This window comes from Mus pahari, unplaced genomic scaffold (genome assembly GCF_900095145.1).
Source record: "Mus pahari unplaced genomic scaffold, PAHARI_EIJ_v1.1 scaffold_11238_1, whole genome shotgun sequence".
In the NCBI taxonomy this organism is placed as follows: Eukaryota; Metazoa; Chordata; class Mammalia; order Rodentia; family Muridae; genus Mus; species Mus pahari.
The window spans coordinates 14,399-26,433 of NW_018392436.1; the positions used below are offsets into that span (position 1 = coordinate 14,399).

At 37.6% G+C, this 12,035-nt stretch overlaps 1 protein-coding gene across 1 annotated transcript in view; it reads left to right on the forward strand.

Moving 5' to 3' along the window:
- Positions 1-752: 752 nt before the first annotated feature.
- Positions 753-12,035, forward strand: part of LOC110315014 (vomeronasal type-2 receptor 116-like) — a gene marked incomplete at its 3' end in the record, with an annotated part of 12,829 nt that continues 1,546 nt past the window's right edge. Inside the window, exons 1-2 of the mRNA XM_021189188.1 lie at positions 753-955; positions 10,129-10,435. Of these exons, the coding sequence (XP_021044847.1) occupies positions 753-955; positions 10,129-10,435 (510 nt within the window). The remainder of the gene's footprint in view (positions 956-10,128; positions 10,436-12,035) is intronic.

Sequence of the window (12,035 nt, forward strand, 5' to 3'; positions counted from 1 at the left end):
TGTGTGTGTGTGTGTGTGAATAATTTTTAGTTCATTTTCATTTGTTTAAGTGGGGATGGCAGACAGATGCCTCACATACTCTAAGATAATCACATTAAATAATCAAAATAAATTCTTTGAACATACAATTGAATCAGAACAATACTTTTTTGAGACACTGTCTCGTACAGGTAGATCTCAAGCATTCTGTGTCTACAAAGGTGATCTGGACCTAAGAATTCTCATAAATCTTTATCCCCAGTGCTGGGATTACAGATGTGTAAAACAATGCCCAGTTGAAACATTTCTAGTGATTACTCCCAGAACATTTTGCACGATAGAAAAGTATGCTGTCAATTGAGATACACCCCCATCCCTTATGACAATATTTTCATACATAGCAGAAGGTAAGTTTTTTTGACATCAGCTTGGTCAAGTCTTCCCAAGAGGACTTTAGCTCAGGAGCCCTGAATGGAACTGGATGAAATCATGGCACCTGGGACTAGAGATGTTGAGCCTCAAACATGTTTTCCATATTGTGTTTTTTTGCCTACAAGTGGTACTTCAAATATGGAGTTCTAGTAAAGAAAGTTTCCGGAATCCTTCAGGGGATATTCAAAACTGAGTAGAAGAAGTCATGGGAATAAGAGTAACCATCATAATCAACAACAAAATTGGAATAGGCATAACTTGATACAAATTCATCAGATATGTATATATCTCCTGGCTTTGAAAATTCAACCTCTACAGACTTAAACTTTGCAGATACTTCTATGATGCTCCTTCTGATTTTTATGTTCCTGCTCCTGCAGTATTCCAGTTATGAGTACTCAATTGACCGCTCTTACTGTGCTGCAAAGACAAACACCAGTGTATACAAGGATGGAGATGTGGTAGTTGCTGCATTTTTACCTCTTTTTACTATTGTCTTAGATTCCACAATTGAAGATCCAAGCAATGAGACTTACTATATGCAGTAAGTTAATTATTTTATAATCTTTATTTTCTGCCTTATTTTAAAGATATACAATGCCTAGAAATATTATGTGTGCATACAACACTGCCATCTACATCCTCCATACTGCTCTTATGTGCCAAGAACTGTCGATAATTTATTTTGTTATTTCCATTTACTAGTTTCTTTGCTTCAAAAAAGAACAAAAGTATTCTAGTTCCTTTCATTCTAGCTTCTCTTTTCTGAGACTCAATTCTCCCCTTATTACTCCACTATATCTGCCCTCTTCCAGTCTGTTGTCATGAATTAATGTTGTCATGAATTACATCCAGTAATATCACCTAAAATCACAATGCAAGTCATTGGTGTGAATTCTGTACAATGAGCATTTGGAAAATTCTCTTCCTGGATAGTAAAGGATCATTATCTTTGTATGTTATGGGTATTAAACCTCAAACAGGTTTACAGTTGGCAAAGATTTTCTTGCTCTCTGGGCTGCTTCTTTACGTTGACAGCTATGCAGAAGATGTTATTTTTATGAAGTTCCAATTCTCAATTGTTAGTTTTAATTCTTGAGGAAATAGCATCTTTTCCTACAACTGTATCATGGAGGAGACTGCCTGTTTTCTTCTAACAGTCTCGGGGGTTCAGCCTTCACATTTATGTCTTTAATCCACTTGGAATTAGGTTTTGTGAAATTTAATAGACACAGGTTTAATTTAATTGTTCTATATATACTTTTATTAGATATTTTCTTTATTTACATTTCAAATGTTATCCCATTCCTAGTTTCTCCCCGAAAATCCCTTATCCTCTCTCCCCTCCCTTTAGTACCCAACCCACTCACTCTCTTTTCCTGATCCAGGTCTATGTGTATTTCTTGAAGATGTTTTCTTTTCTTCAGCATGCAATTTTCTTCCTTCCTTCTTTCTTTCTTTCTTTCTTTCTTTCTTTCTTTCTTTCTTTCTTTCTTTCTTTCTTTCTTTCTTTCTTTCTTTCCTTCTGCATCTCAGTCAAATGTTAACTCGTTGAAGTTACATGTATTCATGTTTAGATTTGATTTTGATCAATTGGTCTACATGTCTGTTTTGAGTATAGATGATGTTGTTTTGTTATTATGTCTCTCTAACGTATATTAAGATCTGGAATTGTAGACCTTCCAGCATCATTTCCCACCACAGAATCACTTGTATCAAATTTGTATGTATTTTTTCCTGTGGAAAAAGTTGATGTCATTTTGACTGGGACTGCATTGAAACTGTAAATAGCTTTGGGTAGAACGATGATTTTCACCATAGTACTTCTACCAGTCCATGAACATGAGATATCATATCATTTATTTTCTTCTCCCTCTCCCTCTCCCTCTTTCCCTCTCCCTCTCCCTCTTTCCCCCTTTTCTTCATACGTTTAAAGCTTTCATTGAATAAATTCTTCATATATGTGTCCATGTTCTCCTACTCTGTATGTTTGGATTTGGTGTATCAAAAAGCTATAGATTGTGAAAGTTGATTTTGCATTCTGACACATTGCTGAATTTGATTATTTCTGATAGAATTTTTGGAATCTCTAATATTTAGCATTATGTCATCTACAAATAATGATAGTTTGACTTTTTCTTTGCTTATTTGTGTCATGTTAATTTCCTTGTAGTACCTCATTGCTCTAGTCAGTACTTCAAACACAATTAAAAAGTAGTACATATATTCTCCATAGGAAAGAATCAGAGGGTATAACAAATGCATCCCCTGTTTTTGAGCTAACAGGTGTGTGTGATAAGCTGATACTGCTTAAACTGTATAGAATAAGAGTAAATGTATTTTGCACAAACCATATCCTCACCAAGAGGTTTGCCTTGGGCACTGGAGAGTATTGTAGACAGTTCTTTCTATTCCAAAGCTTGTAGAAAAGAGTTGAGACAGGCAATTCTCTATTCTCTGAGGCATGAGTGTTGCATGGATACATTCTTGTTCTTCTTATCTAAATAAATTGTGGCAGGGATTTTGAGAAATATGCATGGCCACAGCTAGTTCATTCAAATATTCAGCTATATATTTGTTAGTATCTGCCAATGATACTTTAATAAATTTAGTTCCAAAACTAAGTCTTGTTAGTCCATGGGTTAAGGCATTAATAGTCAGTGTTTGTTGTTCAGTAAGATTTCTGATGTCTGCTATATACAAATTTCTGAGAGAACAGAAGATGCTATGCCAGCTCCAAGTAAGGAGCCAACTAACATAACTCCAGCAACCATAAAGGTTCTCTTGCAGCAAACTTATTTCCTGGGGAGAACTAGAAAACTGGTATTCTCCTCAATTCAGGCTCAGACAATGAGTGTGCTTAAGCTGCCATAATTTGAGGTTGAAGATGAGTTATGTCTTGTGGATCCTAAGTGTAATAATATGTCTTCCAGGTAAGCTTAGGTCATCACATGTACTCTGGTAACCATTGGTCAAGAAGTAGGGGACTTGAAGGCTGGCTTGTAGTAGGCTGCAGTGGGAACAGGTAAGGGAAGTAGGGGGTAATTGGAGAGAGTCCAAGATGATGCCTGAAAATCAGACGACAGAGACCAGCATCAGAATATAGATCTAGCTACATTGTTTATTATACAAGCTTATGTATAGATTTTTACCAGCTAGGGTATGTTGATGTATTCAATGGCAAATCTGGGTGCAACCTGTTTAGCTTAGCAGATTCTGAATCGCCAGTCCAGGAGCCTGTCCATGGACCAGTAGGTGAGGCTCCAATCCCCTGGTGAGATTTTGCTGAAGGCCAGGAAAGCAGCCACTGCCCTGGCTTTGGGTACTTTGTGTTTTCTCACTGTATGCTGGATGACATGTCAGATCATACACTGTGTACTGTTCCAGTTCTTCCTCCACCAGGTTTATCTTCAGATCCCCCACAGGCTGTGAAGAATATGTTGTTTTCATCGAATCCTCTACCAGTAATACATGGTATTAGGCTGCCTTCTTTGATTCCATAGAATTTCCACATTACAGGAAAGACATATACCTCATCACATTAGAGTCCATTGGGCAGTTCTTGCATATTGGATATGGTTTTTTGGGACACAAAGTCTTCAATGACTCATTCCTAAATCTGTGGTAGTGAAAAATCATATAGAAATAATGGGGAAGACCTGGATGTGAAGACTAATATTCTAGTTTGGAAAGATTCATTTTTCTATCAAATTTCTCTGGTCTGCCTTTTGTAATTTACCACCTTTACACAAGAAGTAATAGGATCTATAACACCCTCTGGTTGCCTGGTTGCAAATTTTATCATGCCTTCTCTTGTGTTGATGTAATCAATTTTGTAGGCAGTGTAAGTCTAGACCGGATTTTCAATAAACTAGGAACCAGTAGTTTATATTCTGCGAAGAAACAAGTGTATGATTTCTCTGGCAAGTATATCCAGAGGATTTGTGTAGTCTATCTTTCATTGTCATGAAATGTATATATGGCATGACAGCTCCAAAATATTTTCATCATTTAACAAGCAGACTTTCTGGTTTTAAAAGTGGGTTTCAGTGTATTATTGATAATTAGTGAAGTCCATTGTTTCTTTCAAGTTATAAATCTTCTGAGAGTGGTGTATGAAAAAGACTGCTGGTCAGTTATGTCACTCTATTGTTTCTTCCATAATTTAGAATTGTTTTGTTACTAGTATATTAAAAGTTGTACAGTGGTGGTAGAGTTGACATTGGAGCCACTGATGGAAGTTAAGTCAATTTGAATAGACTTACCCTCATAAGTCCAGTGTGAGTTGTGAGACTGCATTGAGAGGCCATCCTATATTTAGGAAGTGATGTAGGTCAATACATTAGTCCATTTTACGTTGGTTGGTACCCATCCCAGAAATTCCATTATGGGGAATAAGGCCTTTTGTATCAAAAGCTGTAGTGGTATATAGGTTTGGTCTGAAAAAAATTGGCTGGCTATGTTATGGTATAATCTGAGTTCTGTAGAATACCATGAAATCAGAGAATGTCCAGTTTTCTGCATGGGTTTTCCTCATGGGGTGAGGCTTCAAGAAAGATGCAAAGGGTTGTAACAGTAAGTCAGTCAAGATCAATGGAAATCTGTAATGTTGTGTCCCCAATGCTGCAATTTCCAGCCAGTCATTACTAGAAGGACATGAATCATTTTCTGGCTTCCATATCAGGTGGTTATTCCATATGTCCATCTTACCATAGTAGGGTAGGCTCAGAAATTTGTCCACATACAACAGTCATGTTTGGCCTATTCAGTTGTGGGTATAGCCCAAAATATTGAAATTGAGCATTTAAATCTATAGGGTGATGGTATGATGGTATTATATTCCAAGAGAGAATGCTTCCATGATGTTCTCCTATCAATGTCTAGGTCAAAGGCACAATTCTGACAAATAATGAGATTACAATGGTTTACTGTGGTTGATGTTGATGTCTCCTCTTTTTGTTGACCTGCTCCTTACTTCTTCCAATTTCGGTAATCATATACATTTTCAAGTACAATTCTGGTAGTTTTATTGTACTGGTAACCAAATACAGGATTCATCTGCTATATGTGTGGGTCAAAGAATGTTGAGAGGAATTTTGTGTTTGTTGCTATTTCACAGTCAAACATGCAGTATTCNCTGCCTGAAATCTCAAATATTATTGTCTTCGTATTCTTCACTATAAGGTGGAAAACTGATTTAAGGGGTATTTCCTATCAGTAGAGGTGTAGATGACTGATGCTGCTGTGATGTTTTTCCAAATCTGTGTTAAATGGTATGTCCGTGTGTTTCTCCATCTTCTGAGATCTTCATTGATTTCTTTCTTCAGAGACTTGAAGTTCTTATCATACGTCTTTCACTTCCTTAGAATCACACCAAGGATTGTTAAGTAAGTTTAGTATACTCAACTTCCTAGCCCATTCAATTGCTTTTTTCTTCTTTTTCCATTGTGCTTCTGCCTCAAAATGATTTAGATCAAGTGTGGAAAAAGCCTGTCTCCACATGGCTGTTACCCAACCCAATAAAGGGTGGGCTTCCCTCTGGTTATATCTAAAATTTGTTCCAGGCCTTTAATATGTTGGAATTTTCTAGAAGCCCTTTGACTCCCTCATTTCTGCTGAGGCTAACATTAATTCCCTTTTCTCATGAGCAAGCTACATAGGATGCATCCTTACTGCCTCTTTGTGGAAAACATTGTCTTATTTGCTGTGGCTCTTTTGTATAAATGGTCTGTATTCTACTTCAGTGGTCATAGGAGTATGTTTGCTTAAACAGCTAGGAGCAGCCTTAACCTTATTAGCAGTTACTGATAGAGAGATCTTTGTATCATTGAGACATCTGACTGGGTCCTTATCAGCTCCGTCCAGTCTTCTCTGAATGGACTATTTCTCCATCTTTTTGCCAAGTTGCTAGCTAGAATCTTACCTTTCATTCGACAGGAGACAATGTCTTTAATCATTTTCCATAAGAACCTAGGGGATTCTGAGAGATTTGGCTTATCTAGTCAGGGCTCAATGACTACTGGGGTAGACAACAGAATAACTACCTTAGGTTCCTTCTTGAGAATAGGCATTTTTGTTGTACTAGGCAAAATGTTCCACCCATCTACCCCTCAGGAAGTTTCTTGTCCTTTACATTAATTTTCTTAATTCTTCTTTTCTTATTTATTTCTTTTGCCAATTTGTTTGCCAAATATTAGAGTAATTTGACTTCTCTTTTCTGAAGTACCAATTTAGGTTGCAGTAAGAGTAGGCCTGATTTACAAGCTTTTCAAATTTAAGACCTGTCCTTCTTGTTATTTCCATCCAGTCCCTCATGGCCTGCTCCTGCTACCTGGAATTAGGGTGGAAGCCTATGCCTTTGTGGGAGTTAGTCCTACCACAGAGGTTCCTCCTTGGCATTCTGGTGCCTTTCTTCCTGGGACCATAGCTCCACTACTCAGTCTTAAGGCAGAAGCCTGTGTCTTTGTGGAGGCAAGTCCTGCAGTCAAGAATTTACTCTTCTTCCTAGGCCAAAAATGTACATGGAATAGCAAGAAGCCATCTTAGTTTAAACTTTTCTAAGGATCTTCTCATATCCTGTGAATTATGCCATATGCAGATAGCTAGTATAACAAAATATAACAAAAGTTATATTTTATTATGCTGAGGTTCTCCACAAAATGTTCACACTTTAAATTCCTAACTAAGGTTCTAAACCTATCTCCCAAGGCTTCTAACTTATACAATATATCTGCTGAAGGTCAGGTCCAGTCTCAAACAGAAGTCTTGGAATTGAGGAGCAGGATACTGGGTAAGACTCTGCAGGCACAGTGCACCTCAGGTGGCATCTCTCAAGAAGTGCAGAACATAGCATTGCTCTTAATGTTGGCTTATAGATTCTCCAGTAGATGTGGGTGTTGGGAGTTAAGTCTAGATTGATTCCTCTCTTGAAAGTAGCCACAGGGGAAGAGCACTGGTTTGTGGGTGAGGGTAAGGGACAGAACTTGTTTCTGTAAGGGTATAGGTTGCTTTCTATATCTTACCTGTCTTGTCTCTAAGTTACTCTGAGGCCAGAAGCTGGTGGCTTCAGGTAAATTAAGACACTATTGGGGTTTTTTGTTTGTTTGTTTGTTGCAAAAATTTTTATTAGATATTTTCTTCATTTACATTTCAAATGCTATCCCGAAATTCCTCTATACCCTCCCCTCACTGCTCCCCTACCCACCCACTCCTGCTTTTTGGCCCTGGTGTTCCCATGTACTGGGGCATATTATGTTTGCAAGACCAAGGGGCCTCTCTTCCCAATGATGGACGACTAGGCCATCTTCTGCTACCTATGCAGCTAGAGACACAAGCTCTGGGGTTACTGGTTAGTTCATATTGTTGTTCCACCTATAGGGTTGCAGACCCCTTCAGCTCCTTGGGTACTTTCTCTAGCTCCTCCATTGAGGGCCCTGGGTTCCATCCCAGGAGAGGTATTGCTGGATCTTCCGGTAGTACTATGTCCAATTTTCAAAGGAACAATCAAACTGACTTTCAGAGTGGTTGTACAAACTTGCAATCCCACCAGCAATGAAGGGTGTTCTTCTTTCACCACATCCTTGCTAGTATCTGCTGTCCCCTGAATTTTTGATCTTAGCTATTCTGACCAGTGTGAGGTGGAATTTCGGGGTTGTTTGATTTGCATTTCCCTGATGATTAAGGATTTGAACATTTTTTCAGGTGTTTCTCAGCCATTCATTATTCCTCAGTTGAGAATTCTTTGTTTAGCTCTTAAGTGGCAGTTATCATTTAGTGTCAATTTCTTATTTGACCCTAGTACATCTATACCAGAATATTTTAAATATAATCCATCCTTTTGATTTTTCATACCATACATAAAATTGGGTAATTTTGTATTGTGTAAAATCCCACTACTGAACATGGAAAAGCTTTCAAGCAAAGAAAATATCTTGTTTTTTCCATGTCTGATTCATGTGATTCATAAAGCCAATGAACTCAACAAATATTTCAGCACATAAAGATATTCAGCAGTACCAAATATTCATTCAATATAAATATAAACTCAAGAAAGTTTATTTGAGTAGAGTAAATGTAACAAATTTAAGTGGGGGTTCATCTGTCATAATCATAATATGTCAGATGAGAATCTGGATTAATGGAAATGGAAAAGTCCGAATATCTATACAAGATAAGACAACACAAATGGTGACCTTTGCTACTATACTTAAGACTTTATCCCACGTCAAAGTATTAAAAAGAAAAAGTTTCTATGTGTAAATGTTCATTTTTGGTCCCAGTCTTTCAGTGTAGATTAATGTAATCTGAAAGAAAAAGGAAGGAAAAAAGAAGAAAGAAGAAAAAGAGAGAAAGAGTGAAAGAGAGAGAGAGAGAGAGAGAGAGAGAGAGAGAGAGAGAGAGAGAGAGAGAGAGACAAAGAGAGAAAAGGAAGGATGGAAGGAAGGAAGGAAGGAAGGAAGGAAGGAAGAAAGGAAGGAAGGAAGGAAGGAAAGGAAGGTAGGAAGACTCCACACGTCTTTTAGGCCTCCATTACTTTTTAAGTTCGGTTATAAGGAAGGCTTCCCATGCTTTCATGCCCTCTTCTTTTGGGTTATCCCTTCCCTTCACGCTCTTCTTCTCACCACAATCCCACAGTGTTCTCTATTAAGCCTTTTCACACATACTCCATAACTCTAGTTCATTATTTTCATTTTGCCTATAATTACATTTCCTTTCAATGTCAAAATACTCATCTATGTGGCTCCATACATGAGTGTGCTTTACAGACCCTAACTGCAGGTACTGTAATTTGCAGAAGCCTAGTCCCTATGCACGGAAATCTGAAATTTATTCTCAGTTTTCTCCCAAGGCTATGTTTCCAACCAGCTTCACTGAGATAGCTAATGATTGAGTACTGCCTCTGATATTTCATAAAGATGTTAATCTTATTTGTGAAGCTCCACTTTCATGACCAGATAACACTACCTGTTCAAAACCACATTATAATTTCAACACAAAAGGTTATAAATCTGAGAATGTTAACAGTATAAAGATATAAAGATTTAATCCCTAGAAGTAATTATGTTGCATGGTTTGAATATTTCCTCTTGCTATTATTTCTTTTTTCTTAGATTTTTTTTATTTAATTTTTAAATGTTATCCCCTTTCCTACTTATCCCTCCAAAAATCCCCTATCACCTCCGCCCTCCTCCTGCTCCCCAACCCACCCACTCCTGCCTCCTGGCCCCAGCATTCCCCTATACTGGGGCATAGAAACTTCACAAAACCACAGGCCTCTCCTCCCAATGATGACTGACTAGGCGATCCTAGGCTACATATGCAGCTAGAGACATGAGTCCCACCTTTGTGACAAAATATCCTAACAAAACAGGTTACAGGAAAGGAGTTTATTTTGGCTTACACTTCTAGAGAGATTCTGGTGATCATGGTAGGTAAGATTTGATAGCAGAGAGGGAAATAAAAATGGTAGGAGCTAGAAGTTGCCTGGTTAAATTGTATTTACACTCTGGAAACAAGAGATTAGACAGGGAGTAAAGTAACAATGTAAAGCCCAAAGGCCTGTCCCCAATGACCCAATTCCTCCAGTAAGGCTCAACTTCTTGAAAGTTCTACATGATTCCTTAAGAATGTGATCAACTGAGGACAGAGTATTCAGATATGAAGCTATTTGACATTTGAACCACAGCAACCCTAAATATTCTTGTATCTTCTGTGCAGGTTAAATTTTAAAAACTACCAGATTGTTCTGTCAATGGTTTATGCTATTGAGGAGATCAACAGGAACCCTCATATTTTACCCAATGTATCTCTGGGATATGATATATATAATGTCCTGTTCAATGAATGGTGGATATTGGATAGATGCATCACGTGGCTGTCCGGGCCAAAGAAGTATGTGCCTAATTATACATGTAGGGGAGAAATGAAGTCTATTGCAGTACTCACAGGCATATCATGGATAATATCTGCCAATATAGGGACACTACTAGAACTCTACAAATATCCACAGGTGAGAATGAATGAAGTGAAGAAAGATAAAACCATTTATAATTCATTGCCATTCCAAGATGCTAAAAAGACGATGAAAGAATAGTGTGCTTATGCATCTGACAAGGGTTATAATCCAGAAGAGTAAGTATTCAGTGATGGAGTCAGGACAAAGAAAAGGGACAGGCTGGAGCAGACAGTGATTACAGGGAAACCTAAATGTAAGGGTACGACGGTCTAGAGANGCAGCTTTGTGCATAAAATATTTGATTCACAAACACGAGAACCTGACTTTGGATATCTACCACTCACAGAAAACCAGTTGAAGGCAGTCTATACTATATATGTACGTAACCTGAGTTCTGGTGAAGCAGAGAGAGGTGAGTTGCTTGCGCTCACGGAGTAGCCAGGGTAACCAGAACTGAGCTATAGTTTCACTTAGAATCCTATGGGAAAAAAAGGAAAAGGAAAAGAGAAAAAGGGAAAATTGAATATAGTGAATAATGGCAAAGAACTCCAACCTCCATCCATGTGTATGCACATAAACAGGTGAGTGAATTATGATCATATGGTGTGGTTCTAAAAGCCTGCCACAATTGGATATGTGCTTTATGCTTCCTCCTCTTTTTTTTTTTTTTTTTTACAATTTTTGAAATTTTATTTAATAGCATAAGATATGACACACAACAAAAATACACAAAAGAACAAAAATGTCTGTTTTAAATCTTATGTCTTATACATTATTTGACCTTAATCCAAATGATTTATTATAAACAAAGAGATGAAGGCAATATTAGACTCAGGGATTCTATATAGGCCCAATTAAAATAGCCATAATATTAGTCACAGAACTAGAAAAGATATTATAAAACTCATATAGAGCCAAAAAGTCTCTGGATAGACAAAACAATCCTGAGTAGAAAAAAAAAAAACAACCAACCAAACAACTAAACAAAAAACAGTAAAATACTGGAAGGGCTGCTATTCCAGTCTTCAAAATATATTATAGATCTAGCACAATAAAAACAGTAAGGTACTGACACAAAACGTACATATGCACAGACAAATGTATATGAGTATGTATATGCATTTATATATAAGGAATTAAATGGAAGTATCAAACATAAATAATTGTAAAGACCGACGTCTGATACTTGACAAAGATACAAAAAACATACACTAGATATAGAACAGCTTATTCAACCAATGACTCTGGGNAAACTGATATTCACATGGAGAAGAATGAAATTAGACCTTTTGATAACACCACATTGACCTCCATTCTGGTTCTCTCTCTCCTCCTGAGACCTCTCTGTCTCCACAGCTCCTTGCTCTGCCTCCTTTCTCCTGTCCAATCACAAGCCTCCCACTGCCCTAATGTGATTGGACAGGGAAAATCCTGCAATAGGACAGAAGGAAGGAAGGAAGGAGGGAGGGAGGGAGGGAAGGAAGGAAGGAAGGAAAGAAAAAAAGGAAGGAATAAATCGATCATGCACATAGCATTTTATGCACTGTGGAGGAGGGGAAGGGGAAGTGATTATTTAACAAGTGATTTTGGAAAGCCTGCTTAACAAATTATGAGTAATATTAACATGCTTTTACCATACGTAGGAAAATAACAGTGACTAGAGGAAGAA